The sequence below is a fragment of the Lynx rufus genome, unplaced genomic scaffold (assembly GCF_022079265.1).
Source record: "Lynx rufus isolate CCGP_SWC_20201006 ecotype Redwood Valley unplaced genomic scaffold, mLynRuf1.p SCAF_7, whole genome shotgun sequence".
Lineage (NCBI taxonomy): Eukaryota > Metazoa > Chordata > Mammalia > Carnivora > Felidae > Lynx > Lynx rufus.
The window spans coordinates 63873207-63898765 of record NW_025814889.1 but is presented as its reverse complement, the minus strand read 5'-3'; the positions used below and the strand labels follow the sequence as shown (position 1 = coordinate 63898765).

The 25559-nt window shown below is 40.6% G+C and overlaps 1 protein-coding gene across 1 annotated transcript in view; it reads left to right on the top strand.

Moving 5' to 3' along the window:
* Positions 1-385: 385 nt before the first annotated feature.
* DENND5B (DENN domain containing 5B) overlaps positions 386-25559 on the top strand; it is a 197329-nt gene continuing 172155 nt past the window's right edge. The window contains exon 1 of the mRNA XM_047065477.1: positions 386-511. Within this exon, the coding sequence (XP_046921433.1) occupies positions 391-511 (121 nt within the window). The 5' untranslated portion in view covers positions 386-390. The remainder of the gene's footprint in view (positions 512-25559) is intronic.

Sequence of the window (25559 nt, the reverse complement as noted above, 5' to 3'; positions counted from 1 at the left end):
TTCCCGCCCCACGCGCAGGTCTTCGGCGCCCCCGCCCTCCCCGCGCTCCCACAGCCAGAGCGCCGCTCAGCTGACCGGCGGGCGCCAGACGCCTCGGCTTCCAGTTCGCAAGCGCAGCTACGGCGGCGCGAGCCTCTCACGCCGACACTCCCCCTGCGCGCCCCTCCCCCACCCTGGACCGGCTTCGGGACCGACTGAGCGCGAGCTCGCGGCCGCTTCTCGGGCGCCGAGCGTGGAGCTAGGCTGCGGTGACGAGCGGCGGCTGCGCGGCCATGGGCGCGCCGGTGTCGCCCTAGGACAGGCGCGCGGAGACCGCAGCCTAGGCAGCGAGCCTTCCCGAGCGGCGGCGGCGGCGGCAGCAGCGGTAGCGGCAGGAGCAGCTCGGCCGGGATGAGCGGCGCGGCGCCCGGCCCCGGCTCGGGCTCCTCCCCGGCCGCCTGCCGCTTCGCGCACTACTTCGTGCTCTGCGGGATCGACGCAGACAGTGGGCTGGAGCCCGACGAGCTGGCGGGTAAGGCCGGGCTGCGGCGGCGCGGGGGTCCCCTCAGGGACGCGAGGGACGCTGCGGGGACGCGCGGGAGGCGGGTTCTAGACAAAGTCGGCTCCCGGCGGCGCCCGCTCTCCATCCGGACTGGCGCTCGGGCGGCGATTTAATGACATTGTTATTTATTCCGCGTGCAGGGTGCGCTGCTGAGCCCGCGGGCGTCCTGCTGCTGAGGGCGCTCGCCTAGGGCTTTCGCCTCCCAGGCGCGGGGTTATTAATAACGGGGGCGGGGGCGGGGGCGGCCCCTAGGGCACTGCCCCCACCCCGCACTCAGGCCCCCTCGCCCGCAGCTGCTCGCGGAGGCGGCGGGTGAGTCACCGGGCGCACTAACTCCCCGGCCTTGCTGCGATCCCGTGCATCCTACCTCCCTCCGCCTGGCTGCGAAGTTTCAGCCCTGGCACGTGACGCGGCGCTCAGACCCCTTCGGGGGAGGCGGCGACAGAGACCGCTGGGCGGCGGGCGTCGCGTCCACTGAGGCGGTGATGGCCCGCTGGGCGAGTGCAGGCAGGAGGCTGGTTGGACTTAACATCCTTGACTGTGCGGGGTCTGCGCCGCTTCCCGCCTCGCGTTCTGCGATGACGGTCGACTCACCTTTTGGAATCCTGTCTATTTGGCAGTGTCACGGGAGCTGGCGAGGACCTTTGGACGCTCGGGACTCGGCACGACGCTTTGTTGACACTGCCTACGCTGTTTCTGAGTTTAGTAGTTGGACATTCTCCCCTCAGTTGGGTGCACCGTGTGTTACTGCCTGGCTTTTCTTGGAGGAGCACCGTTTCCTTCTTTTTACTCATTTGATGGCGCAGTGCAGGGCTGAGCTGGGAACCGATGCTGGGAAAGGGGCCGTTAAAGGATGACTGCGTTGAGGGGGGGCGGGAGGGATGAGTGCGCAGTGTAGAGAGGAGGCCGTGGAGGAATGACTGATTTCATTTTTCACGCTCCTTTATGCTTGCCTTCTTGGGATCTAAATTTTGGTTTGTTGTTGTTGTTGCTAATGGGTGAGACAAGTGACATCTATCGCCTGAACTTTATCTGTGTCAGTGTCAAACACTTAGCTCATAGCCTTTCAGAACAGCTTGCTTTGGACATAGCATGCCTTATTGATTGCACTAATGTGTATTTTTGTTTTCTCTTTTTCTTTTTTGGGAGTAGGAGAGGGGATTCAGAACAATGTATTAAATAATAAACAAACTAGACAAAAGTGTTCAGCTGTAAGGTCCACTACTGATCAACTCGTGTCTTAGCTAAGACAGTATCTTTTAAAGCCAGGCTCACAACAAAACATTTTCAGCAAAAACTCTAAGTCTAGTTTTAGTTAAAGATTTTTTGGAAAAGAGGGATGAGTACCAGGTTTTTCTGTATGTGTAATTATATAGTCATGTTGTTTATTCAATTACAATTTCATGTACATATTAAGAATGGCTTTGTTAAGTGATAATGAAGTTAGAAAACATGTCTGCAGAGAGATTTGGAGAGATTCCTCTTTTGGGATTGAAGGGATTATTTTATTTTTCTAGAATCTTTTCTTCCCTAAACTTCGTAATCGTTTGTGGTACTGGATCACTTGGAGGCCTTTTGTCAGTAGGGATGATGAAAGGAAAAAGCCTGTATTTTTTCCTTATCTGTTTCCAATCTATATGCCTAGTAAAGCTAAAACACCTGTAGATGGGGCCTGGGACTCTTCAGGCACAGTGCAGATGGCTTTAATAAAATTAAGTAGTAAAAAATTAATTTTTAATTCATTTTTTAGACACCAACTGGCTTCTCATTTTGCAGTATTATTCATGAGTGTGGATGATTGAGATTTCGCTCCTCATAATATTTGGTGTTTTGAAGTACTAATCACTTCTGCCTGATAATATTTCAGTACAATGATTCATTCACCAAATAGTTTTGAAAGCCTTAAGGTGTGGATTGTGTTATAGGCACTGGGGACAGCTATGAACAAAGCAGTCAAAAATCCCTGCCGTCATAGTGCTTACATTCTAGTGTAAACAAAGAATGAAAATACAGAGTGCCAGATGTCAGTGAGTGCTATGAGGAAAAATACAGCAGGGAAGTGAGACTAGGGTAGTGCCAGCACAATGGTGGGATGGTGGGGTTGCAGACTTTAAATAAGATGGTTAGGGAAGGCCTCAGAAAAGGTGATCTTAGAACAGAGCCATGAGGGAGATGAGGAAGCAAGCCATGAGGATTGTCTTGGGGAACAGCATTGCAGACAGTACATGCAAAGATGAGGTGGGAGAGTGCCTAGTTTGTGCAGGTAACTGTAGGGACACCAGGGTGGTTGGAGCTAAGTGGGGAGGAAAGTAGTAGATATGATCATAGAGAAAGGGTAGGGAGATTGTGTAGGGTCTAACAGACAATTGTTGAGCTTTTACTCTGAGATGGAAAACTACCAGGAGGTTTTGAGCAGTGGAAAGATAAGATTGGAAAGATTTGATGCACTCTCTGAAAGGATTGCAATGGCTCTCTTGTTGATTAGACTATGTCAAGGGCAAGGTTAGAAGCAGACCAGTTAGGAGGCTCTTTTTCATTATTTGAGGTGGGAGGTGTTGGTGGCTTGGATCAAAGCAGTAGCAGTGAAGTGGTAAGAAACTGGATATATTTTGGAGGTAGAGCCAGCAGGACTTGCTGATGAATTGGATATGGTATTCATAGTCAAAGAAAGAGATCAAAGATGATTCTAAGATTTTTGGCCTAAACAATTTTGAACATCTCTATTTACTGAAATAGAAAGATAGATGGAGAAGCAGGCTGGAGATTAGCTCAGTTTTGGACGTGTTAAGTTTGAGGTACCCATTAGACATTCAAATGGAGATGTCAGGTAGGCAAGGCATCTCTCCGGCAGTCAAAATTTATATATAGACATGAGCTGAAAGCCATGAAATTGGATGACCCAAGGAGTGAGTATAGATAGAAAAGAGAAGAGGCTCAAGGACTGAATCCTGGAGATACTCCAACATTCAGAGGTGAGGAGGATGAAGAGGAAACAACCAAAAAGTACGGCCAGTAAGATGAGAGGTAAACAAGAGAATGTAGTATCATGTTCTCAACTAACAATCTTCTTGACTGTTTCCACAGAGCTACATTTGAGGATGAGGAAACAAGGCCAGTGAGTTAGGCAAATTAGTCAGGAGGTTATTTTCTGTTTTGCTGCATTAATTTCAAAGTTAAATATAGTTAAGTTTCTATTTTACTTTTATGGAACTGATCCATTTTTATCACACTGTTTCTTAGCAAGTTGTCACCCTGCCTGTAGAAGGTCTAAGTTGACTTCTATTAAACATAAATTTTACTCATTGCTTTACAGATTTTTTTTCTTAACATATACATGTCCCTAGGATTCATGCTTTGCAGGTGGTGGGGCATTGAAATAAAATTAAGAACACAAATCATATGATGAAGTAATAGATAGACTAAGACCTTATGATAAAGTTATCAGGGCTTTAGATCGATTTTTAGACACTCCTCCCAGTAAAAGTTAGCTTTACCGACAGTGGGAAAGATTTCATATGTGTGTGTGTGTGTGTATATATATATATATATATATATATATAAAATTTCATATATACATATATACACACATACAGATATACTGGTATTTCCTATTGTCCTTTCTTTAGCTCATCGTAGCTGTTGTGCTTTTCCTATTCACTGTATATTTTTAAAATGCACTGTATCCATAATCAAAAAAGTCCTTTTGATATTAAAGTAGAAATATTTAAATTTTATTTAAGTATTAAATATATGAAAAGGATTTCAAATTGGTTATTGCATAAGACGAAAGGAGGTGTAAATAGAAGTTGTTAGAATTAGTTGACATGAAGGCAGACGACATTTTGAAATTTTCTTTTATGTCTCTTACTCCCTCTAAGACCTAGCTGTAGGAATTTACATGGCTTGATTTACAGCAACAAATCGTTTAGGCAATAGAAAAATGAAGGACCTTTATTTGAGTAACATAAATACGCAAGCCCCCGGAGGGGCCTTACGGTCTTTGCCCTCTCTCTTTCATAGAACCGTATACACGGTGTTTAATAAGTGAATGAGTATAAAGTTTACATATGAGTCCACAAATTGTGTGGTGACCAGAATATTTTAAAGCATTTCAGCGGTGGGGCGCCTGGGTGGCTCAGTCGGTTGAGTGTCCAACTTTGGCTCAGGTCAGGAGCTCACAGTCTGTGAGTCTGAGTCCCGCGTTGGGCTCTGTGCTGACAGCTCAGAGCCTGGAGCCTGTTTCAGATTCTGTGTCTCCCTCTCTCTCTGCGCCTTCCCTGCTCACACTCTCTGTCTCGCTCTCTCTCTCTCTCTCTCTCTCTCAAAAATAAATAAACGTTAAAAAAAATAAAGCATTCCAATGGTAGCATAGATTCAGTTCTGCTGAGGGATACTGAAGTATGACGGTGCAATCCCTGTCACAGGCCTTTGTTTAGATATCTTCCTTGGTGCCTCTATTTATTTTTAGCTTTGGTTGTCTTGGGTGTGGTTTCCAGAAGAGCTTTGAGGCAGTGAAGACTATGGTCTAAATTCAAATACAGTTAACCCTTGGTTAGGAGGGCTGAACTCCCCTACACAGTTGAAAACCCACATATTATCTTTTGGCTCCTCTAAAACTCGAGAAAACTTACCGATAACATAGTCAACACACATTTTGTATATTACATGTATTATGTAGTGTATTCTAACAATAAAATAAGAAAGAAAAAATGTTATTAAGAAATGTTACTGTAAGGAAGAGAAAATATATTTGCAGTACTATGCTGTATTTAATTTTTAAAATCTGCACGTAAGTGGACCTTCACAGTTCAAACATGTGTTGTTCAAAGGTCAACTGTACAAAATTTAGTTGAGACTGACAGTATTATGCCATACTAGTCCTGGAAGGGACCTCGGACGTCATTTATCAGGGAAGAAACCAAGGCTAAGAGATTAAGGACCCTCTCAAAGAACACATTTGACTGGCAGCAGACAGACAACTAGAGCCTGGTTCTTGTAGTACACTACTAGGCTCCATAGTTATTTTATTTAAGCTCAGAAAAAAGATGAGCTTGACTTGAGTTTAGCAAGCATTTCAGGCTTGCCTTTATTCCAGACTACATGTCATAGTTAAGACTGCTAAAGTATGACTTTAAAAGCAATGGCCTCATGTACAGACTTGGGTGGGTTAGAGCTGCCCTGATCTGACCACCATTGGAGGTATCTTGGTTGTTACCTGTGTTGACATTGTTAATCTTAAAAATAAAGCCGCCAAGTTATTTTACCAGGAAAAATGGGTTTATTCAGGAATAGCAGAGAATTGCAATTCAGGACATGTAAGCTACAGAAAAACCATAGACAAGTCTGGAGAAGAAAGTAGAGTACTCCTCTTTTACAAAGCAAAGAGGGGAGTCGGGGAGGGCCTCTTATAAATACAAAGTCCATTGGAGTAAACTGGGAATTCAAAATGTGGTGGCTTTGCAGTGTCACTGAATTGTAACAGTCTCTTATTGGGTGGGCTGTTGCCAGGCGAGGAGAAAACCTTTCTTCCTTCTGCTGAGGCAGTATTTTAGACTTGCAAGATCTCTTTCTGTTGGCTCTGCAATCGAAAAAGTGTGGACAAAGGAAGGTATGATTGTTTGTGAAACCGTAATTAGAGCTGGATGCACAGGCAGAAGCCAGAGTCCAATCCTGGCCTGATACTTAGGACATCTGTGGGCTTCAGTGTTTTCATCTATTTTGAATGGGTAAATGAAGTGACTGATTTCTGAACATACCACCCCTCTCTTTCATGAGCCTGAACTTGTTTTTGAGTGAAAAAACTAAATATATCTATTTAAAAAAAATTAATTCTAGATGACATAGAGTAGGCTTCACACAGTCAGTGAAGCAACTGCCTTCAGCTCAGGTCATGATCTCATGGTCCATGAGTTTGAGCCCAGCATTGGGCTCTGTGCTGACAGTTCAGAGCCTGGAGCTGCGTCGGATTTTCTGTGTCTCCTTCTCTCTCTGCCCCGCCCCTGCTCCCACTCTGTCTCTCTCAAAAATAAATAAGCATTACAAAAAAATTTTTTTAATGGCATAGTGTACAAGAACTGATATATACCGCATATGCCACATGAGGACCGATTGAGAAATTAAAATTTCAGCCACAGGGGTGCCTGGTGGCTCATTCGGTTAAGCACCAGACTTCAGCTCAGGTCATGATCTCACGGTTTGTGGGTTTGATCCCCTTGTGGGGTTCTGTGCTGACAGCTCAGAGCCTGGAGCCTGCTTCAGATTATGTGTCTCCCTGTCTCTCTGTCCCTCTGCCACTTGCACGTGCATGTGTGTGTTCTCTCTCAAAAATAAACATTAAAGAAAAATTTTAAAAATTTCAGCCACAAGGAAAGGGAAAAAAAAGGTCTATGCAGTTCCCTTTATAGGAAAGGTGCAGTTTTTAAAAAAAAAATTTTTTTTTAACATTTATTTATTTTTGAGACAGAGAGAGACAGAGCATGAACGGGGGAGGGGCAGAGAGAGAGGGAGACACAGAATCGGAAGCGGGCTCCAGGCTCTGAGCCATCAGCACAGAGCCTGACGCGGGGCTTGAACTCACGGACCGTGAGATCATGACCTGAGCTGAAGTCAGACACTTAACCGACTGAGCCACCCAGGCGCCCCGGAAAGGTGCAGTTTTTAATAAGCTTTTTGAAATAATTATATCAGTTCACAGACTTTCAATTACTATCTATATTGGTTCTTAGGGAGCCAGGGACCCCTGTTTGAAATCACCGTATTAGATCTCTCTGTACTAGCAGTATAGGTGACACTGCCAGTTATCCACAAAATAGGCAGTGGGATCTAAGAATAATTTTTTCGGCTTAAAATTCTTCAGTAGCTTCCTTTGTATTTGGATTAAGATTCAAACTCTTTACCCTGTGTCTCAGTTTGTTCAGGCTGCTATAACAATACTATAGACTGGGTGGCTTGTAAATAACAGACATGTATATCTCACAGTTCTGGAGGCTGGGAGTCCAAGTTCAAGGTGCTAACAGATCCTGTGTCTGGGGAGGGCCCTCCTCCTGGTTCATAGATGGCCCTCTTATGTGGAAGGGCTGAGAGAGCTCTCTGGGATCTCTTTTATAAGGGCATGAGTCCCATTCATGGGGGCTCCACCCTCATGACCTAACCATTTCTCGCAGGCCCCATCTCCAGATACCATCACATTGGTATTAAATTTCAACACACGAATTTTGGGAGAGACACAGATATATAGCACCCTGGTTTGCAAAGCTCTTCATGATCTGGTCTTTACCTACTTTTCCAGCTTTTTCTGACTGGATCATTCTTCCTGCTATGTTGGTTTTCTTGAAGGTCCTTAAAAACAGCAAGCTGTTCTTGTCTCATGGCCTGTTCATCTTCTCTCCTCTCCCGGGAATCCTCTTCCCCTAGACCAGTATTGTCCATTATAAATATAATATGAGACACATATGTAGTTCAAAATTTTTAATAGCCACATTCAAAAAAAGGTAAAAAGAAACAGGTGATATTAATTTTAATGGTGTATTTTATTTATGTATCTAGGATAGTATTTGAGCATATAATCAACATGAAAATTATTGAGATATTTAACATTTTTTTTTCTTACTAAATCTTAAAAATCTCAAAATCCAGTGTATATTTTACCTCATATCTCAGTTTGGACTAGCCATGTTTCAAGTGTTTAATAGCCACTAGTGGCTGGCTACCCTCTTGGACAGTGTAGCCCGACATCTTTGCAAGATGTGCTGCTTCTCCTCATTCAGGTCTCTGCACAAGTATTACCTCCTCAGAGTTGCCTTCTCAGGCCATCCTGTATAAGATAGTGTCCTTCTTTCTCCTGCCTGCCCCACTCTTGCCAGTAACCCTGCTTTATTTTCCTCATAGCACTAATGGTTCCTGGCAATATATTGTAAATGCATTTATTTACTTCACCTTCTTTCTCCTTTTGATGTTTTTATTTTTATTTTTGAGAGCAAGAGAGACAGAATGTGAGCAGGGAGGGGCAGAGAGAGAGGGAGACACAGAATCCCAAGCAGGCTCCCTGCTGTCAGGGCAGAGGCTGACCTGGGGCTCGAAGTCAAGGACTGTGAGATCATGACCTAAGCTGAAATGAAAAGTTGGATGCTTAACTGACAGCCACTCGGGTGCCCCATGATTAATTTTTCAAAAAGGTATTTTTCAGCTTTGGGGTGAGCTACTAAAGTTTCTTCTTTTTTAAACAATATTTATTTAGGGTACCTGGGTGGCTCAGTCAAACATCTGACTTCAGCTCAGGTCATGATCTTGGGGTTCGGGAGTTCGAGCCCCACATTGGGCTCTGTGCTGACAGCTCAGAGCCTGGAGCCTGCTTCAGATTCTGTGTCTCCCTCTCTCTCTCTCTGCCCCTCCCCCACTCACACTCTGTCTCTCTCTCTTTCTCTCTATCTCTCTTTCAAGAAAATGAATGAACATTAAAAAAAAATTTTTTTTAAGTATTTATTTATTTTGAGAGAGAAGGAGCTCAAGCAGGGGGAGGGGCAGAGAGAGAGGGGAGAGAGAATCCCAAGCAGGCTCCAGGCTCTGAGCTATCAGCACAGAGTCCAGTATGGGGTTTAGTCCCTCAAATCATGAGATCATGACCTGAGCTGAAATCAAGAGTCAGATGCTTAACTGACTGAGCTACCCAGGCGCCCCTAGAATTTGTTAGCCTATTACTTCTCTCTTGACATAAACTGTGATGAATAAATGAATAACCTTTTTTTAAAAAACAGCTTTATACAAACAAGTATGCAGGTATTAGCAAGATTTTTTTGCTCGTTTTTGTTTTTTAAGCATATAACATGTCTTATTTATTTAAAAACTGATGCCAGGTGATGAGCACATAAATGGTGGCTAGTGTTTATGAAATTTCAGAAAGTGGTTATACTAAAGATCAGTTGTAGCTTCCATTGTGATTTTAGAGGAATATCTTAGGAAATTGCATTCATAGTTTCCTTCTTCATGAGCATCCCATATCAGTTTTGGATATGGTCAGCCAAGACAGTTTCTTTGTTTCTCTAAAGTTTTTGTCTTTATTGTAACCTGCATAATGTTCTGTTCCATCTAAGACTTGACTTGTTGAAATGGCACCATGTAATGACCAAAAACTTTCAGTAAGACTGTCTTTTCCTCTTTACTTTTCAAACAAAATGAGTGTAAGGAGCTAAGAAGTGAGAATTCTAGGAATAAAAGTGGAAGTATTTTATATGCTGCTGGAATAGCACATCATGAGGATAAAAACATGAAACAGTTGCTTTCTTAGACATCCCTGAGCCTTTTCCAAGAATCCGTGACTTCGATTAACTTTATTCTAAATTAAATATTATAACTGTTCTAGTTAACATGAACATTTTGAGTTAATACCTTACATTTTTCTTTTATAAACTTCTATATGTCACTGGTACAAAGCTATTTTTGAAATAATGTTTTCTCTAAATGACTTTCAAAGATATGTGTTAGCATTATTAAGTCAGAAGGCGCTCTAGGAAGTCACCTTTATACAATGAAGCTATGAAAATAGCTAACATTTATGGAGTCATGAATTGTGGTTGATGATTTATAAGCATTATTTTTAGTCTTCGTAATAACCTGAAGGTATCATTTCCCTCATTTTATAGATGAGGAGGCTGAGGTTCAGTGAGGTGTTCCCCAAACTCACAGAGACCAAAAACTGGGATTGTATCCCAGCCTCTCTGACTCCAACATACGCCTCTTCCACTGTGCCTTGCTGCTTCTCCAAATCCTCTAGACCAGCTATCCTCAACTTCTAGGTGGTGACATATTAGTGGGCCTGTCTTTTCTGAGCTGAGTCACAGTAATTATTAACAGTAGTTGAAATACTGAGGCTGTAAATGATACGTTTAAAAATAAGTGGAATGAAAAAAAAATAAGTGGAATGGATTCAAGGTCTTCCCTCTAATGATGCCATTCTCTCTCAGTTCCATTCTTATGTGCTTTTTTGGATGGAAGAGAAAGAGGTGGCATTTTATGCACCATGACAGTCATTGTGTATAGCCAACACATAATGGGAAATATGTCTAGTTAATGCTGCTGCTAAGCTACTGTTACTGATGAGCTGTGAATAGTTTTCACATGTTCGTACTCTCTTAGGAATACCACTACAAAAGTATTCTTACTTGCTTCCCTTCCCTGTAGATTAAAAAAAAATTTTTTTGTTCATAATCTGAGGACACACATGGGAGTACGTTTTTCAACACTTAGGCTGATCTAGACTACTAGATACTTGTAATTTCAGCTCTGCTGTGAGGACCAGCATGCTGAATGCTTCAGTATTGGTTCTAAACTGTGAAACCCAGTTTAAAGATATTTTTCAGTAGTCTGTCTAGATCTCAGAGGCCTTGTGATGTCAATCCATCTGTTTTACGTAATTTTCTCCTGGTCAAACCTGGAGAATCGGGTTTCTGCTTTGAAGAGCATGTTTTCTTGCCCTTTCCTGTCGTCCTTTTTTCTGAGTACAGTACATTCTTATAGTCATTTATTAACACAGGGAATTTTTCTATAGTTTGAGGAAACATGGTAGAAGTGATACATAAGTTTCTGAGAGTCTTAATTCTTCTGTACAGTTTGGCATAAATTTGCTCAGACCAGGCTTTTTGTACCTTCCCCGCACCCCCCCCCCATCCTTTCTACAAAGATCGCCCTTTCACCTTAGTCCTTATGAAGCCACTACCTATTGCTTTTTTGGTTGTCTCTTTATATGAAGAAGAAGAAATACTCTTTTTTTTTTTTTAATGTGTTTTTTTAAATTTTTTTTATTTTTTATTTTTTATTTATTTATTTTTTTTTTAATTTTTGAGACAGAGAGAGACAGAGCATGAGCAGGGGAGGGGCAGAGAGCGAGGGAGACACAGAATCCGAAGCAGGCTCCAGGCTCTGAGCTGTCAGCACAGAGCCTGACATGGGGCTCGAACTCACAGACCGTGAGATCATGACCTGAGCCAAAGTCGGATGCTCAACCGACTGAGCCACCCAGGCGCCCCAGAAATATTCTTTTGATCAAAATCTCCAGTGTCATCTTGGTGAAGAGTTGTTAATGTCTAAGTAGATCTTCCAGTTACTTCATCCCAGCAGAAACTGGGCAGAGTTTCTGATTTCCCCTGGCTTTTCAGGTTTAATACTTTGTTTCTAGTATACCTTTAGTTTCTTTCCTTTGTCTTTTCTCATCGTTCTTTGAGGAAACAGGGACAATTTGCTAAACAATATTCTTTCTGTATGCTAAATTTATATCATTCTTTTTTTTTTTCCTTTTTGCTTTAGTTTGGGACTAAAATAGCAAGGAGGGATTATTACCTCCTAGGCAGATAAGACAGGAATTGTTTTGAAGGGGAGTGAGCATCTTGGACTCCTGTATGATTCCCTGACATGGAAGTCTTCCCTGTCGCAAGACTTGGCATTAGCGTGTCAAATGGAATTTGATGAGAATCAGCTACGGACTTGGGTTGGAATAATTTGAGCAGCAGAAATTTAGGACCAGTTATAGGCTTAAAGTTTATGGATGATTCACTTCCAGGACCACAGTGTTTTGTTTTATTTTCTAGGTTACTTTCTCTTCACTTCAACTTTAACCCTAACCTTTGAGGAAATTTAAATGGCTGGGGTAATAAGATAACAGATTGTTTAAGAATGTTTCCCATCTCCTGTCTCAAGTGTATTCTTTTTCTTAATAAACTTTTGTCTGGCTTTTAAAATGTTCTGGCTCAGCTCCAGGGAAATGAGCTTTCCAACGTGACTTCATTTGCTTTGTGCCATTGTTCACAAGAACAATGACTGATTTCACAGTTTATTAAAACACAAGCATTGGTACCATTGAGGTGAGTATGCCAAAATAGGTTATTTTGTTTAGTTGTTCTCACTCCTGTCTGGCAGTGCTTATTTTTCCCATTGGCAGTTCTAGCTACCATTTGATTTAAAATAAATACAAGAAAGCTGTGTGTCTCAAATGTAATATTTTGTGTACTCCTCACAGTGAAGGATGGACGGGCTTCAATGTACTGTGAACCACTTGTAAACTAACCACTTGTAAACTGTCTTGTCCCTGGTGGAAGGGGTCAGTGGGGAGAGAGCTAAAATGGGTGTATGGGAGGGTGGAAGGCCGTCGAAAGCCACACCTCTTATTCCAAAAGTCCTCTTTTCCTGATCTTTTGATCTCTCTCTCTCTCTCTCTCTCTCTCTCTCTCTCTTTTGTACTTGGAACACAGATTTTATGGTTAGAGTGTGAGAAATTGTGCAGAGATATCCAGACAAATGTCCTAGAACTTGGAGCCCTCAGATTTAATAGCCTGCTGGAGGAGTCATTATGAAGTCTCCAGCACAAATGCTGCACTGACTGAAAGTGTAACAAAATCACATTCATTCTTCCCTGGAAGAGTGAAAATTTAGATTTTTCTGAATGTGGCCTAGGACCACAAGAAGTAGACATACTTTGTTGAATCATTAGGGGGCAGAGGACTTGATGTGAAATGTCTGTTGACATGTATGCACATTTAGTATTTATTTCTCTGCCCCATTGAACTCCGTTGAATTCGTCAGGTGACAGCTTTTAACTGAAAGTCAGTCTTTGAGGGACAGCTGAAGCATTGGTGTATGTGTGTGAGAGATTTGTTTTTTTTTTTTTCTTTTTTTAATATGTAGGGGAAAGAAGTAACTTCTTAAATTCCTTGCTTTTAAAAATAAGAAATTCTTTTTGAAATACAGATTCGCTTTGGGACTTAAAGGAGAATGTAAATGGTTGTATTATTTTAGTAAATACAACTGAATAGCTTTTGACCATCTCCTGAAATGAGATATAGTCTCCTCTCAAGTGTGGGAACTGTTTTTCACCCTGTTCCCCTGTTCCCTGACCTCTGCCTTTTGACCCTGCTGCTTTGTGATGAGATTATGGGCCTTTGAGCTTTTCCTCAATGTACCCAAGTTTCCTTACACAGCAACATTAAAGCTTTATGCTTTCTTAAAAGATGTTCTTAGAATTGAGGAGAACATTCAGATTTAGTTGTAGACATGCGTTTTTTTCTTTAAATTTTTTTCTTTAAGAAGTCTATTTTTTTCTTAACATTTTCCAGAGTATCTATATATTGTCTAATAGGAACTTTGAAGTTTTGTGGGTGTGTGTATGACTAAATATGTTTTTTATTTGGAATAAAACTTTGTAAAGTAATGTTGCTTATTTAGGGAGAGGCCAAAAATTACAGCTTTCTAGGATAAGGAAACCCAAGAGAGACCCTATTTACTCCCCATTGTTGTCTATTTGGAATGAAAAGCTAAAATCTGGATTCAGAGGGTATCATGCAAGAATAACAAATTGAATATTTTCAGAGAAAATCAACCCTTTAACCTGCTTATTTGATAATAAATGCTCTTTAGACACCTTATTAGATGCCTAAAATAGAGTAGGAAGAGCATCAGGGATAGACAAAAGGAGATCATTTGATTTTGCTACTTGTTGGTAGAGCATATAAGTTTGTTTGTTTTTTGTTTGCTTTTTTAGACAGGATAAAATTAGTGTCAAAAACAAAATGTTGGGGATGATCTATTTTATTATTGTTTTGCATACTATCTTTAGGTTTACCCAGAAAACTAAGCATTTGCTGTTTCAGACATTTTAGTAGAACTTTCTGAGGAATGTCTGTATTACACACTGAAATGTTCCACCAGAGGTGAAGATAAATAAAATAATTGGTTTGAATTAATAAAAGGCAGTAAGTGCTTTTTAAAAAGTTGTGGCATTAGAGGGCGCCTGGGTCGCTCAGTCAGTTGAATATCTGACTCTTGATTTTGACTCATGATCTCACAGTCGTGGGATCAAGCCCCATGTCAGGCTGAGCATGGAGCCTGCTTGGGATTCTCTTTCTCCTTTTCTCTCTACCCCTACCCCACTCGCACTCCCTCTCTCTCAAAATAAATAAATACACCTTTAAAAAAATTAAAAAGTTGTGGCTTTTAAATTATAGAAGTAATATATGCTCATTTTAATGAGAACAATAAAAACAAAAATAAATAAAAACTGGAGAATACAGGATTACATTAAAGAAAACAATGAACACCTGTTATCCCAGAGGGGTAGAATTTAAAATAAAAATAGAAGTTCTGATTTCTGGTCACTAATTAGATGCTAGAGTGACCATTTAACTGAAGTGATGTGGCTAAATGAGCTGAGCAATAATCCGAGAAACACAGTAGCATTTTTTTATGTTGAAGTCATTGCCGCTGGTTTAGTATATGACATCTTTAAAGATCTCTGTAAATAATTACTGATTGAAAGAGTGAATAAATAAATGAAATGGAGTTCTCTGCCTCAGGTGTTTAATTTGAGGGATAAACATTAAATCCTTAGTACTTGACAACGCTTTCTTTTAACCAAAATGCTTTATACCACCAGGAATTAAAGTGAAATGGGAAAAGAAAGTAGCTTTGAACCCCAGGAGTTTAATGCTAAAATAATCTATTTTTTTTTCCTTTATGAAAAAGAAAGGGGAAAGTGCCGATGACAAATGAGATGGGAAGACAGAGGAAAGAAGCTAATAAGAAAAAGAGGCAGTTCAGTGACAGATAAGATAAACTCTGGATTTTTGTCTTAGTGGGAATCTGATTTATTTGTAGTTATATAGCAGAATGGAAATATGTTTAGGTGGTATCTCATACCTCTAATGGAAAATCTGATTGTCTCCCTTCAGGTTGCTGGGAGAGAATCATTTTAGGGAGGCTGAATCTAGAAGCAGCAGCAGATTTGACACTTATCCCTCACAGCTCCCTGCCTGCCTCGTTGTAGAGGCTGTGTAAACATTTCATGGTTAGTGCTGGCACTAGCTGCAGAGAACACAGTGAATGTCTGCAGTTTTTCTTTTCATGTAGTGGAGTAATAATAAGAACAACGACAGTCTTTGATTGTCTGGCAGTGTTTTGGCTGTTGGTGCTTTTAGATCCCTTCTGTAAATGACTTTCCTCCTAAAATCCATTTATCGTGAACATATAAAACATCAAAAACATATGAAATATGTTTAAACCAAATGAAGACCTTAAGAAAGCAAAGAAGGGATGTTTATCATAGTAATTGGAAAAACTTATACAAGGGCAGATGTGCCTCTTTTTCTTTATTTTTTTAATTTTTTTGCCTCTTTTTCTTTAAACTATCAATTTACTGTTATGAATAGGACTTCTGTCAGTAATGACAGTGCATTCTAAAATTTTTTTGAGTAAATGAAACAAACTCTTCTAAAAAAGAAAAAAAACTCAAAAAAGAAAGCGCAAGAAAGAGAACCCTAGTTAGTTTTTATCTGGAGAGTTATTATTTGCATTTTTGTTTCTGTTTAGTTATTTTTTAGGATGGGCCAAATTGAGGTGGATTTTAGTTGCTTTAAGTACTGTGACTGGCATTGATCCTTGAAAACGTTTTTGGAGCATATAGCATAGTAACTAAAGAAAGTAGAGGGGCACTGTGGAGAAGAAGGGGCTTATTTTTTCCCACATCTGTGTTCCTACATTTTGTTTCTAGGACCAAATGTACATGTTAGTCACTCAGAACAGATGTGTAGATTAGTCTGCTTTAAGTATTTCATGGAGTGGGAGATGAGTTGGGAAGACAGGCTGAATCTAGCTTTTGGATGATTTTTCTGTCAGAATGCTTCTTGTTATAGGTCAGAGAGGACCTAAGAAATAAAGGAATCTGGCTGGTTCATGTAAGTTTTTTTAGGGGGTGGGATGTTCAGGTATAATTTGAACAGAGCTCTAGCGTCATTTCATTGCAGTTCTTTACGCTCTATCACCAATGCTGACTTCCTTTACAGGGTGCCTTCATTCCTTCATGGTTATAAAATGGTAGGGGTGCCTGGGTGGCTCAGTTGGTTAAGTGTCCGACTTCAGCTCAGGTCATGATCTTGTAGTCTGTGAGTTCAAGCCTTGTGTCAGGCTCTGTGCTGAGAGCCTGTTTCAGATTCTGTGTCTCCCTCTCTCTCTGACCCTCCCCCACTGATGCTCTGTCTCTATCTCAAAAATAAATAAATGCTAAAAAAAAATTTTTTTTAAATGGTGACAGTACTTCACACTTCACATTTGCACATCACACCTTCCTTAGATTTAACTTTCCTCCTCCACTCCCCAGTCACATCATGAAACAAAAATCTGGGCTTTGCTATGATTAGACCCCTTTAGGTGACACTTCCCTGAGGCCCATTCTTAAAATACTGGTGTGGTGAGGAAGATGGGATTAAATGGACTGTTTAGAGACCAGTTTAGGATGAAAACTAGGGCTGCTTCACAATGGAAGGGGAAGGGAAATGGCTGTTAGGAACCAACCGAACTGAATGCCAGACTATGAACAATGCCCTTTGAGAGACAGAAAAGAGCCTCTAAAAGGTTTTGAACAAAGGGAATGTCATGCTCGAAGCTGTTCTTTAGGAATATTACTCTGGATGAGGGGTGTAGAGTGGAATTAAACTGGGGAGAAACTAAAAGTGCAGATACCAGTTAGGAAATTGTTATTTTGCAATTTTACTGAATTCATTTATTCTAATAATTTTTTGTTGGAGTCTTTAGGATTTTCTGTGTATCTTATGCTATCTGCAAATAGTGACAGTTTAACTTCTTTAGTAATTTGGATGTCTTTTATTTCTTTTTCTTGTCTGATTGCTGTGGCTAGGACTTCTAGTATTATGCTAAATAAAAGTGGTGAGAGTGGGCATCCTTGTCTTGTTCCTGGTCTTAGAGGAAAAGCTCTTAGTTTTCCACCATTGAGTATGATGCTAGCTGTGAATTTTTCATATATAATAGCCTTTATTATATTGAGGTATGTTTCCTCAAATACACTTTGTTTATTGTGAATAGATGTGGAATTTTGTGAAATGTAGAAGACAGTTCTACAAAACAAACTAGAGGGGAAGGGCTTGAATTAGGATAGTGGCAGTGGGAATAAAGAAGAGAGGATGGATACAAGACGTAGGAGAAACATTAGATGAATTGACGTGGCAGCTTTATTGTATGTGAGGTTAAAGGAGAGATGAGACACACATGACTGAGATTTTGGGCCCAGGCAGCAGGGATATGATAGTGCCATTCATAGAACGGAAGAACACAGGAGAAAATAAGTCTCAGAGGATGTTTAGGCCAGTTTTGAATTTGTGATAGTGATAATGCTGGTATAACTTTATTTTCCTTTACAGGAGGGAGAATTAAAACTGCTTTTTTTTGCATCTAGCCATGGTAGTAGTGATTAAATGTTAAAGGGTATTTGTACAACAAATGGTGGAGCTAGAACTTGAATTCAAGGCTTCAGACCAGGAGTTCTGTGTTCTTTCCATAATATGACACTTACCTCTATTTGTAGACATAACTCATGAATTCTTTCCCTCCCTTCTTCTTGCCCTCCCTTCCTTTTATTGAAGGAACCAAGAATGGGTGCATGTTAATTTACACGAAGTGTAAAAATTCTGTAATTAGGAAAAATATAGAAACTGGCCAGATACAAGCTGAGACTTATTTTTGAATTAGGATAATTTGCTGGGCATTAATTAGTAAATAATTTACCTTCTTTTCTGCAATGCTTCAGTTTGTAGCTAAAATGCACATTTGTTCTGTGACAAGTTTTAGCAGTGCATTTGGAATGCATCTGTACTCTTTAGCTATGAGGCAGTAAACCATATGCTTTTTAACATTTTGGAGTTTGCACGGCAAACAACCATTTAACCAGTTGGAATGATTGCAGGTGCTTGCAGTGGGTTCTAGGCATTCCCATCTGGAATGTCCAGGTCATCTGTTACTGCTCTAGAACTGTGTGTACCAATTAGCTGATAATGCATATATGGTGTTTACCATAGAGCCTGACTGGATGTAATTGCTCCATAAACATTAGCTATTATCCTCATAAACATAATTGATTAGAGGAAGCCTCAGATACTTTGATGAGATTTAAGGGGTTGATGGGACTAACTATTTCAGATGTTCCAAGACAATCCTTGGGGTTGTATCCTTTTTTACTGACAGATAGTTTTATCCATTTAAAATAAAATAGATAATACATTTATGTGGTATCTCATTTTCAGAAGGTAGAAAAAAATTATGTTAAAAAATGTATCTCGGGAAGCCTGGGTGGCGCAGTCGGTTAAGCGTCCGACTTCAGCCAGGTCACGATCTCGCGGTCTGGGAGTTCGAGCCCCGCGTCAGGCTCTGGGCTGATGGCTCGGAGCCTGGAGCCTGTTTCCGATTCTGTGTCTCCCTCTCTCTCTGCTCCTCCCCCGTTCATGCTCTGTCTCTCTCTGTCCCAAAAATAAATAAACGTTGAAAAAAAAATTAAAAAAAAAAATGTATCTCATCCTTTTCCCTAGCCTTCCAGTTCCTTTCCCCAGACACACTTATAGTTATCACTTTCTTTGTGGATGTTTCTAGAGGTATTCTTTGCGTTCCGATATGGTTTTTTAAATTTTTTTTTTAATTTTTTTTTCAACGTTTATTTATTTTTGGGACAGAGACAGACAGAGCATGAACGGGGGAGGGGCAGAGAGAGAGGGAGACACAGAATCGGAAACAGGCTCCAGGCTCCGAGCCATCAGCCCAGAGCCCGACGCGGGGCTCGAACTCACGGACCGCGAGATCGTGACCTGGCTGAAGTTGGACGCTTAACCGACTGTGCCACCCAGGCGCCCCTGGTTTTTTTTTTATTAATCTTAGATTATACTCTTTGAACTTTGATGTATTTCTCTTACCCATGTTACTGCCTTTTTACTTCACTTTATTTGATAATAATAATAATGAAGGTATTGCTCAAATTATATTTTTTATTTAAAGCAAGTCGGGGCGCCTGAGTGGCTCATTTAAGCGTCTGACCTCAGCTGAGGTCATGATCTCACGGTTCGTGAGTTCGAGCCCCGCGTCGGGCTCTGGGCTGACAGCTCAGAGCCTGGAACCCGCTTCAGATTCTGTGTCTCCCTCTGTCTGCCCCTCCGCTGCTTGCACACATCTGTCTCTTGCATTATCTCAAAAATAAATAAACATTAAAAAAAATTTTTTAAAGCAAGTCAGATACAGTCCCTAGTTTGCAGTCATGTTCAGAGATGTTAAATGAATTGTATAAGTTTACATTGCTAGTGGCAGAATTAGAACCAGAAGGAAGGTTCTTCTGCGCCCAAATCCAGGCTCCTTATTCATTACAGAGGAACTTAGCCATTCTCTTATGTGAAAGAGCCCACCTCCCTAATTTGATGGAAAGCAGTGCACTTATACTTAAAACGAATAATAGTAAACCTGTTATATGTTGACTTAAATCACATTCTAAATGAAAACAGGATTAACTTTGGGCCATTTTACATGGGAATCACAAATTTTGTTGACTGCCCATCTGTTTTCAGAGTAGGTTTTCTACATGTAGTTGACTAAAGGCATCCACATAAGTAAGACATATAAATTAGTCAAGAGGGCTCAACCACATAAATGTAAGAGGACTCCATAGATACACTCTTTTCTTTTTAGTAGGTAGTTGAAGGTTATACACATGTTGAATTAATAAAAGTTTTACTTAGAAAAAAAACTTTATTGGGGGGGTGCCTTGGCAGCTCAGTGGGTTAAGCGTCTGGCTTCAGCTCAGGTCATCATCTCACAGTTCATGAGTTCGAGCCCTGCATCAAGCTCTGTGCTGATAGCATGGAGCCTACTTGGGATTCTTTCCTCCTCCCTTCCCCCCATGCCCCTCCCCTGCTCATGTGCACACGCTGTCTCTCTCTCTCTCAAAATAAATAAACTTTTTAAAAAAAGTCTCTTTCTCTTAACACCTTCATTATAAATAGGCTTGTCAATAGAACTACTTGATTATGTTAGTTAACTATTCCTATGGGACAAAGTATCCTAACATACAGCGCTCAAAACAGATGTTTATTATCTTGCATACTTTGTGAGGGTCAGGAAACCAGAAGCAGCTTAGCTGGGTGGTTCCAGCTCAGGGTTTCTCTTATAAGTTTACAGCCAAGCTGTTGGAAGGGGCTGCAGCCCTCCTAGGGCCTGGCCCAAGTGTGGCTGAAGCATCAGAGTCACAACCTGTGTGATTGTGGGCAGGCCTCTCTGTTCCTCACCACTTGGGCCTCTCATAGGCTGCCTGCATGTCCTAATGGCATGGCTGCTGGTTTCCTTCAGAGCAAGTGCCCAGAGACAGAGAGAGGTCCGTGACGGAAGCCAACATCTTTTACAACCTAATCTCAGAAGTGGCATACCATCATTTCTGCCTTATGCTTTTGGTCACACAGACCACCGCTGCTTGGTATACTGTGAGAGGGAATTCCACAAGGCTGTGAGTTACCAGAGGCAAGGTCGTTGAGAGCCATCTTGGGGGCTAGCTACCACACTGATTTGGGCAATGTTAAGGCTCTTAAACTTCTGATTTAGGACCTACAAACTTTAGGAACAATTTTTAAATAGAGTATACAAAAGCTGTAGTGGTGTGCAGGATTTTAAAGCAATTTGTATTTGCAGTAAATAATACAGATCTACTATTTTAGAGAAGCAGTACTGCAGAGTTTGAGCTTGGGCTCTGAAGCCAGACTGCTGTGGACAAGTTACTTCAATTCTCTTTACCTAATAGTAATAGTACTCTTAACTGCTCTTCGGATATGCTGGTCAAATGCTTAGAATAGTGCCAGGCACATAGAGGGTGCTCAGATGTGATGTTTATTATTTTTATTGTTAAAAGAACTTGAGAATACACGTGCACTCAGCTGCTTTTGTGTCTGGAATATATGGTACAACATTGGAAGTTGAGTCTGGAGAGCTAGGCAGGAACAGTGTGCTGAGGGAAGGATGGGCCTTCACCTCTGCTGGCTATACATAGTTGATTTGTGTTTTTGCTGTTGCTTACCCTTGGCAATTAGTGTTTATTTTAAACTACTTTGTTTAAAAAGAAGTGGTTAGCTTTTGTAGCACTTTGTCCATTTCTGCTTCAGTAGTAACACCTGGATTTATGCTTCAGACTCAGCAGTTCATGGCACACAGGTGTTCCTTTCTTTTCTCTTTTAAAATTTTTATGTAATAGTCCTAATTTGAAAGAGAAATTATGATGGTATTGCTCTTTAAAAAAGAAAATGAAAATGAGAAAAAAAGGAATGAAAAGCGTTGTAGTGGAGGGGAACAGAAAAGTGCTTGATAAATTATGTAAGGAAGCATTTGGCTTTGGTCAGAAATTTAGTTGTTAGCCAGCTGTAAGCAAACCCATCTGGCACACTTTTCATTTATTCTTCTGAAATATTCATGGACTCCAGCAGTCCCTGCCTTGTTTCCATTAGATCCTCACATATTCTCATCTTCCGGTAGCCAGTCTGGAGTTACAGTGGGTTGCCCTTGTTTTGTTTCCTTGTTGCTGTCGGTGTAATCAATAAAGAATAGGCACTCAAGGAAAGGTTTATATATACTCAAGTTTCTTACAAAATAAGTTGTGGAGCAAATGAAATAATGTAAGATTTGAGAACAGTCAGTCACTACAGTGCATTATGCTTTAAAGTATTTGTGGTACTTTGAACATCTCTGAATTATGAATCTCTCCTGATTAGTAAGCAGTACCCTTCATTTTTATTAAATATATTTTATTTTGATTTAGAGACCATGTGATTAGTAAACGTAAATTTTTTAATTTATAAAAGACATTTGCATGTTTCTTGTTAAATCCTGGAGATCTTTTGAAATCAAATGATTGTAGATCAAGGAGATCATAAGTAATCCTTTTTTATATTTTAAAATTAACTTTTATTTCAGATCATTGATACTAGGATTATTATTTGGCATTCAAAAACAAGTTCTGAAAATTTGTCATATAAATTATTCTCAAAGCTCATGAAACTGCTTTTTTACTGAATAGTAACTTGAGATTCACCTGGTTATTCCTACTTCTTTTTTTAAGAAGAAACTTGGCTACTATTTAGGAACGTCTGCGATGTTTAAATATGATTTCCTTCCATTAGCTCCCTGTTTTACATGAGAAGACAGCCCTCATTTTTTTTTTAAAGGAGGTTGGCAGTTGTGTTCATACCAACTGCTGAGATTTTACCTAGTTGAGTGATAGATTAAGATTTTAAAAACAGTGGGGTCAGTCTTTTCATTTTTGTAGGTTAACATTGTGACAGCAATGTTGAAAACTAGGGGCTGTTTGTGTCAAATTTGTATGATACGGATTTTAATGTTTAAGTCGAATCTTCCTTTGGTTTATCTTTTTTTTTTAGCTTTGGCTCTTTTGTCTGCTCTGGCTTTGCAAGATGAAGAAACATAATGTCTTTTTTGGGGTCAGTGCTTCCCAGAAACCTGGCTGACTCTAATGGTCAATAGGACCCATTTGCCACCTTTTGAACAAAGGATTTGAAGGCCTTGCAGGCTGCCCGTCTGTCTTGGGAAGCTTTGTGCAGCCAGTGTGCAAAAAGAAGTTTTATTGGCAGAAGCAAGCCTTTTCTACGTAAGTGCTAAGAGTGTGTAAGATACAGTTTCTCTGTAAATACTTAAAGTGTATTTAGTTTTGTGCTGTGTTATAAGGCATCTGATTTTGTTCCCATGTTTAGGAAGAGGTGAGTTGGACAGAATTAGAATTGAAGTTATTATGCAGTTTTTTTAGAGTTGAAAGAAGCTGAAAATTAGTTGCTTGTATCACCTATTATTTAATTCATTTTATTTTTCTTGTAAAATTATCATTTCCCAAATCATATACAAGCCATTTTTTTTTTTTCAATTAAATTTGGGAGTCATTCTGTAGTATAAAATGTGTGACCTCTTTACCCATGAGTACTTAATTTGCTATTTTGTCAGGTAGACTTTTGGGGCACTGATGAGGTAGGGCTGGTCAGGTGTATTAACATTATTTCTAAGCATATCTTTCTGCCCTCTAACCTTAAAGCTGTTTGAGGGAACCAGGTTGGCATGGTAGTTAAGAGCATGCGTTCTGGAGTTTAAAGTGCCTGAGATTAAATGTTTATTTATTTTTGAGAGAAAGAGAGAGAGAGGGAGCAAGCGAGCACGGGGCGGAGAAGCTCCGAAGAGGGCTCCGCTCTGTTAGCAGAGAGCCATCAGGAACTGTGAGATCATGACCTGAGCTGAAGTGGGACACTCAGCCAACTGAGCCACCCACGCATCCTAAAGTACCTGAAATTAAATCACAGTTCTGCCACTTGTGTTGCCCGTTAAACATTCTTCTTCTTCTTCTTCTTTTTTTTTTTTAAGTTTATTTATCTATTTCAAGAGAAAGAGAGAATTCCAAGCAGGCTCCACACAGGTAGCCCAGACCCTGAAACAGGGTTCCATCCCAAGAACCATGAAATCATGACCTGAGCCAAGATCAGGGGTCAGGCGCTCAACCAACTAAGCCACCCAGGTGCCCTGTCCCTTAAATTTTCTGGGCCTTACTTTATTATTATTTCTAAAACAGGGGTGGGAGCACCTGGGTGGCTCAGTCGGTTGAGCATACGAATTTAGCTCAGGTCATGATCTTGAGGTTCGTGAGTTCAAGCCCCGCACGGACTCTTGTGTGATAGCTCAGAGCCTGGAGCCTGCTTCAGATTCTGTGTCTCCTCTCTCTTTCTGCCACTCCCCCACTCGTGATCTGTGTGTGTCTCTCTCTCTCTTTAAAAAATAAATACATGGGGTACCTGGGTGGCTCAGTCGGTTAAGTGTCCGACTTTGGCTCAGGTCATGATCTCACAGTCCGTGGGTTTGAGCCCCGCATCGGACTCTGTGCTGACAGCTCAAAGCCTGGAGCCTGCTTCAGATTCTGTGCCTCCCTCTCTCTCTGACCCTCCCCCGTTCATGCTCTGTCTCTCTCTGTCTCAAAAATAAACACTTAAAAAAAAAAGTAAATAAATACACATTAAAAATAAAACAGGGATGTATTTAACTATAAAGTTGGTAGGTTGATAAGATAATGTACAATGTCTGGGATACATAGGAAACAATACATATAACCTATTATTCACCTTTATAACCTCTTAGCACCTTGTACAGTGCCATGCACATAATAGATGCTCGCTGCACATTTTTTGAAATGGGAAACTTCCAGAATATGTAGCCAGTGTGGTCAATATATTTGATAAATTTACTGAAAAGAAAAATTTCTCATGTATTTGATATTTATACCTCATTTTGAGCACAGTCACCATACTTGAGGCCACATCTGCTCCTATCATGGGCCTATATAACATTAGGTGCTCAGTACATGATTAAACAAATTATTGATTTTTCATTTCCCCATTGAAATGTAAGTTTTTCCAGAAGAGACTCATAAATATGGAGAGCAAACTGAGGGTTACTGGAGGGAGTGGGGGGGGGGGGATGGGCTAAATGGGTAAGGGGCACTAAGGAATCTGCCCCTGAAATCATTGTTAAACTATATGCTAACTAATTTGGATGTAAATTTAAAAAAATGAAAAATAAAACAAGTTAAAAAAAATAAATGTAAGTTTTTCTGTTTGTCACTTTATGCTAAACTGATTGGTTTTAGGTGCCTTTTTTTTTTTTTTTTTTAATGTTTATTTTTTGAGAGAGAGAGAAAGCAGGAGCGGGAGAGGGGATGAGAGGGAGACACAGAATCCAAAGAAGGCTCCAGGCTCTGAGCTGTCATGACGGCACTGAGCCTGACGTGGGGCTCGAACCCATGGTCCGTGAGATCATGACCTGAGCTGAAGTCTGACGCTTAAGCAACTGAGCCACCTGGGGTGCCCTTTAGGTGTCTTTTTTGAAAACTGAAACTATGAATTCAGGAAGTCAGATGTTGGCTAATCGGATTTAAATGATGAGATTCTTTTTTTTAAAAAAATTTTAAACTAAGCATCAAGTCTCAGGTAAGGATCTTAGAGACAAACTGTTAAGGGTATATGGATCAGAAATTATTTAATATATTTGCATATGCCTGGAATTAGGGTACATTTTCTTGCTATTTCTCTGTTGCCATGTGTAGGTAAGGAAATGCTTTGCTATGCTTTAAATTGTGTTTTGTTTTCCCCCCATGACACTCTCACATTAGTGTGTAGCAGCTGTA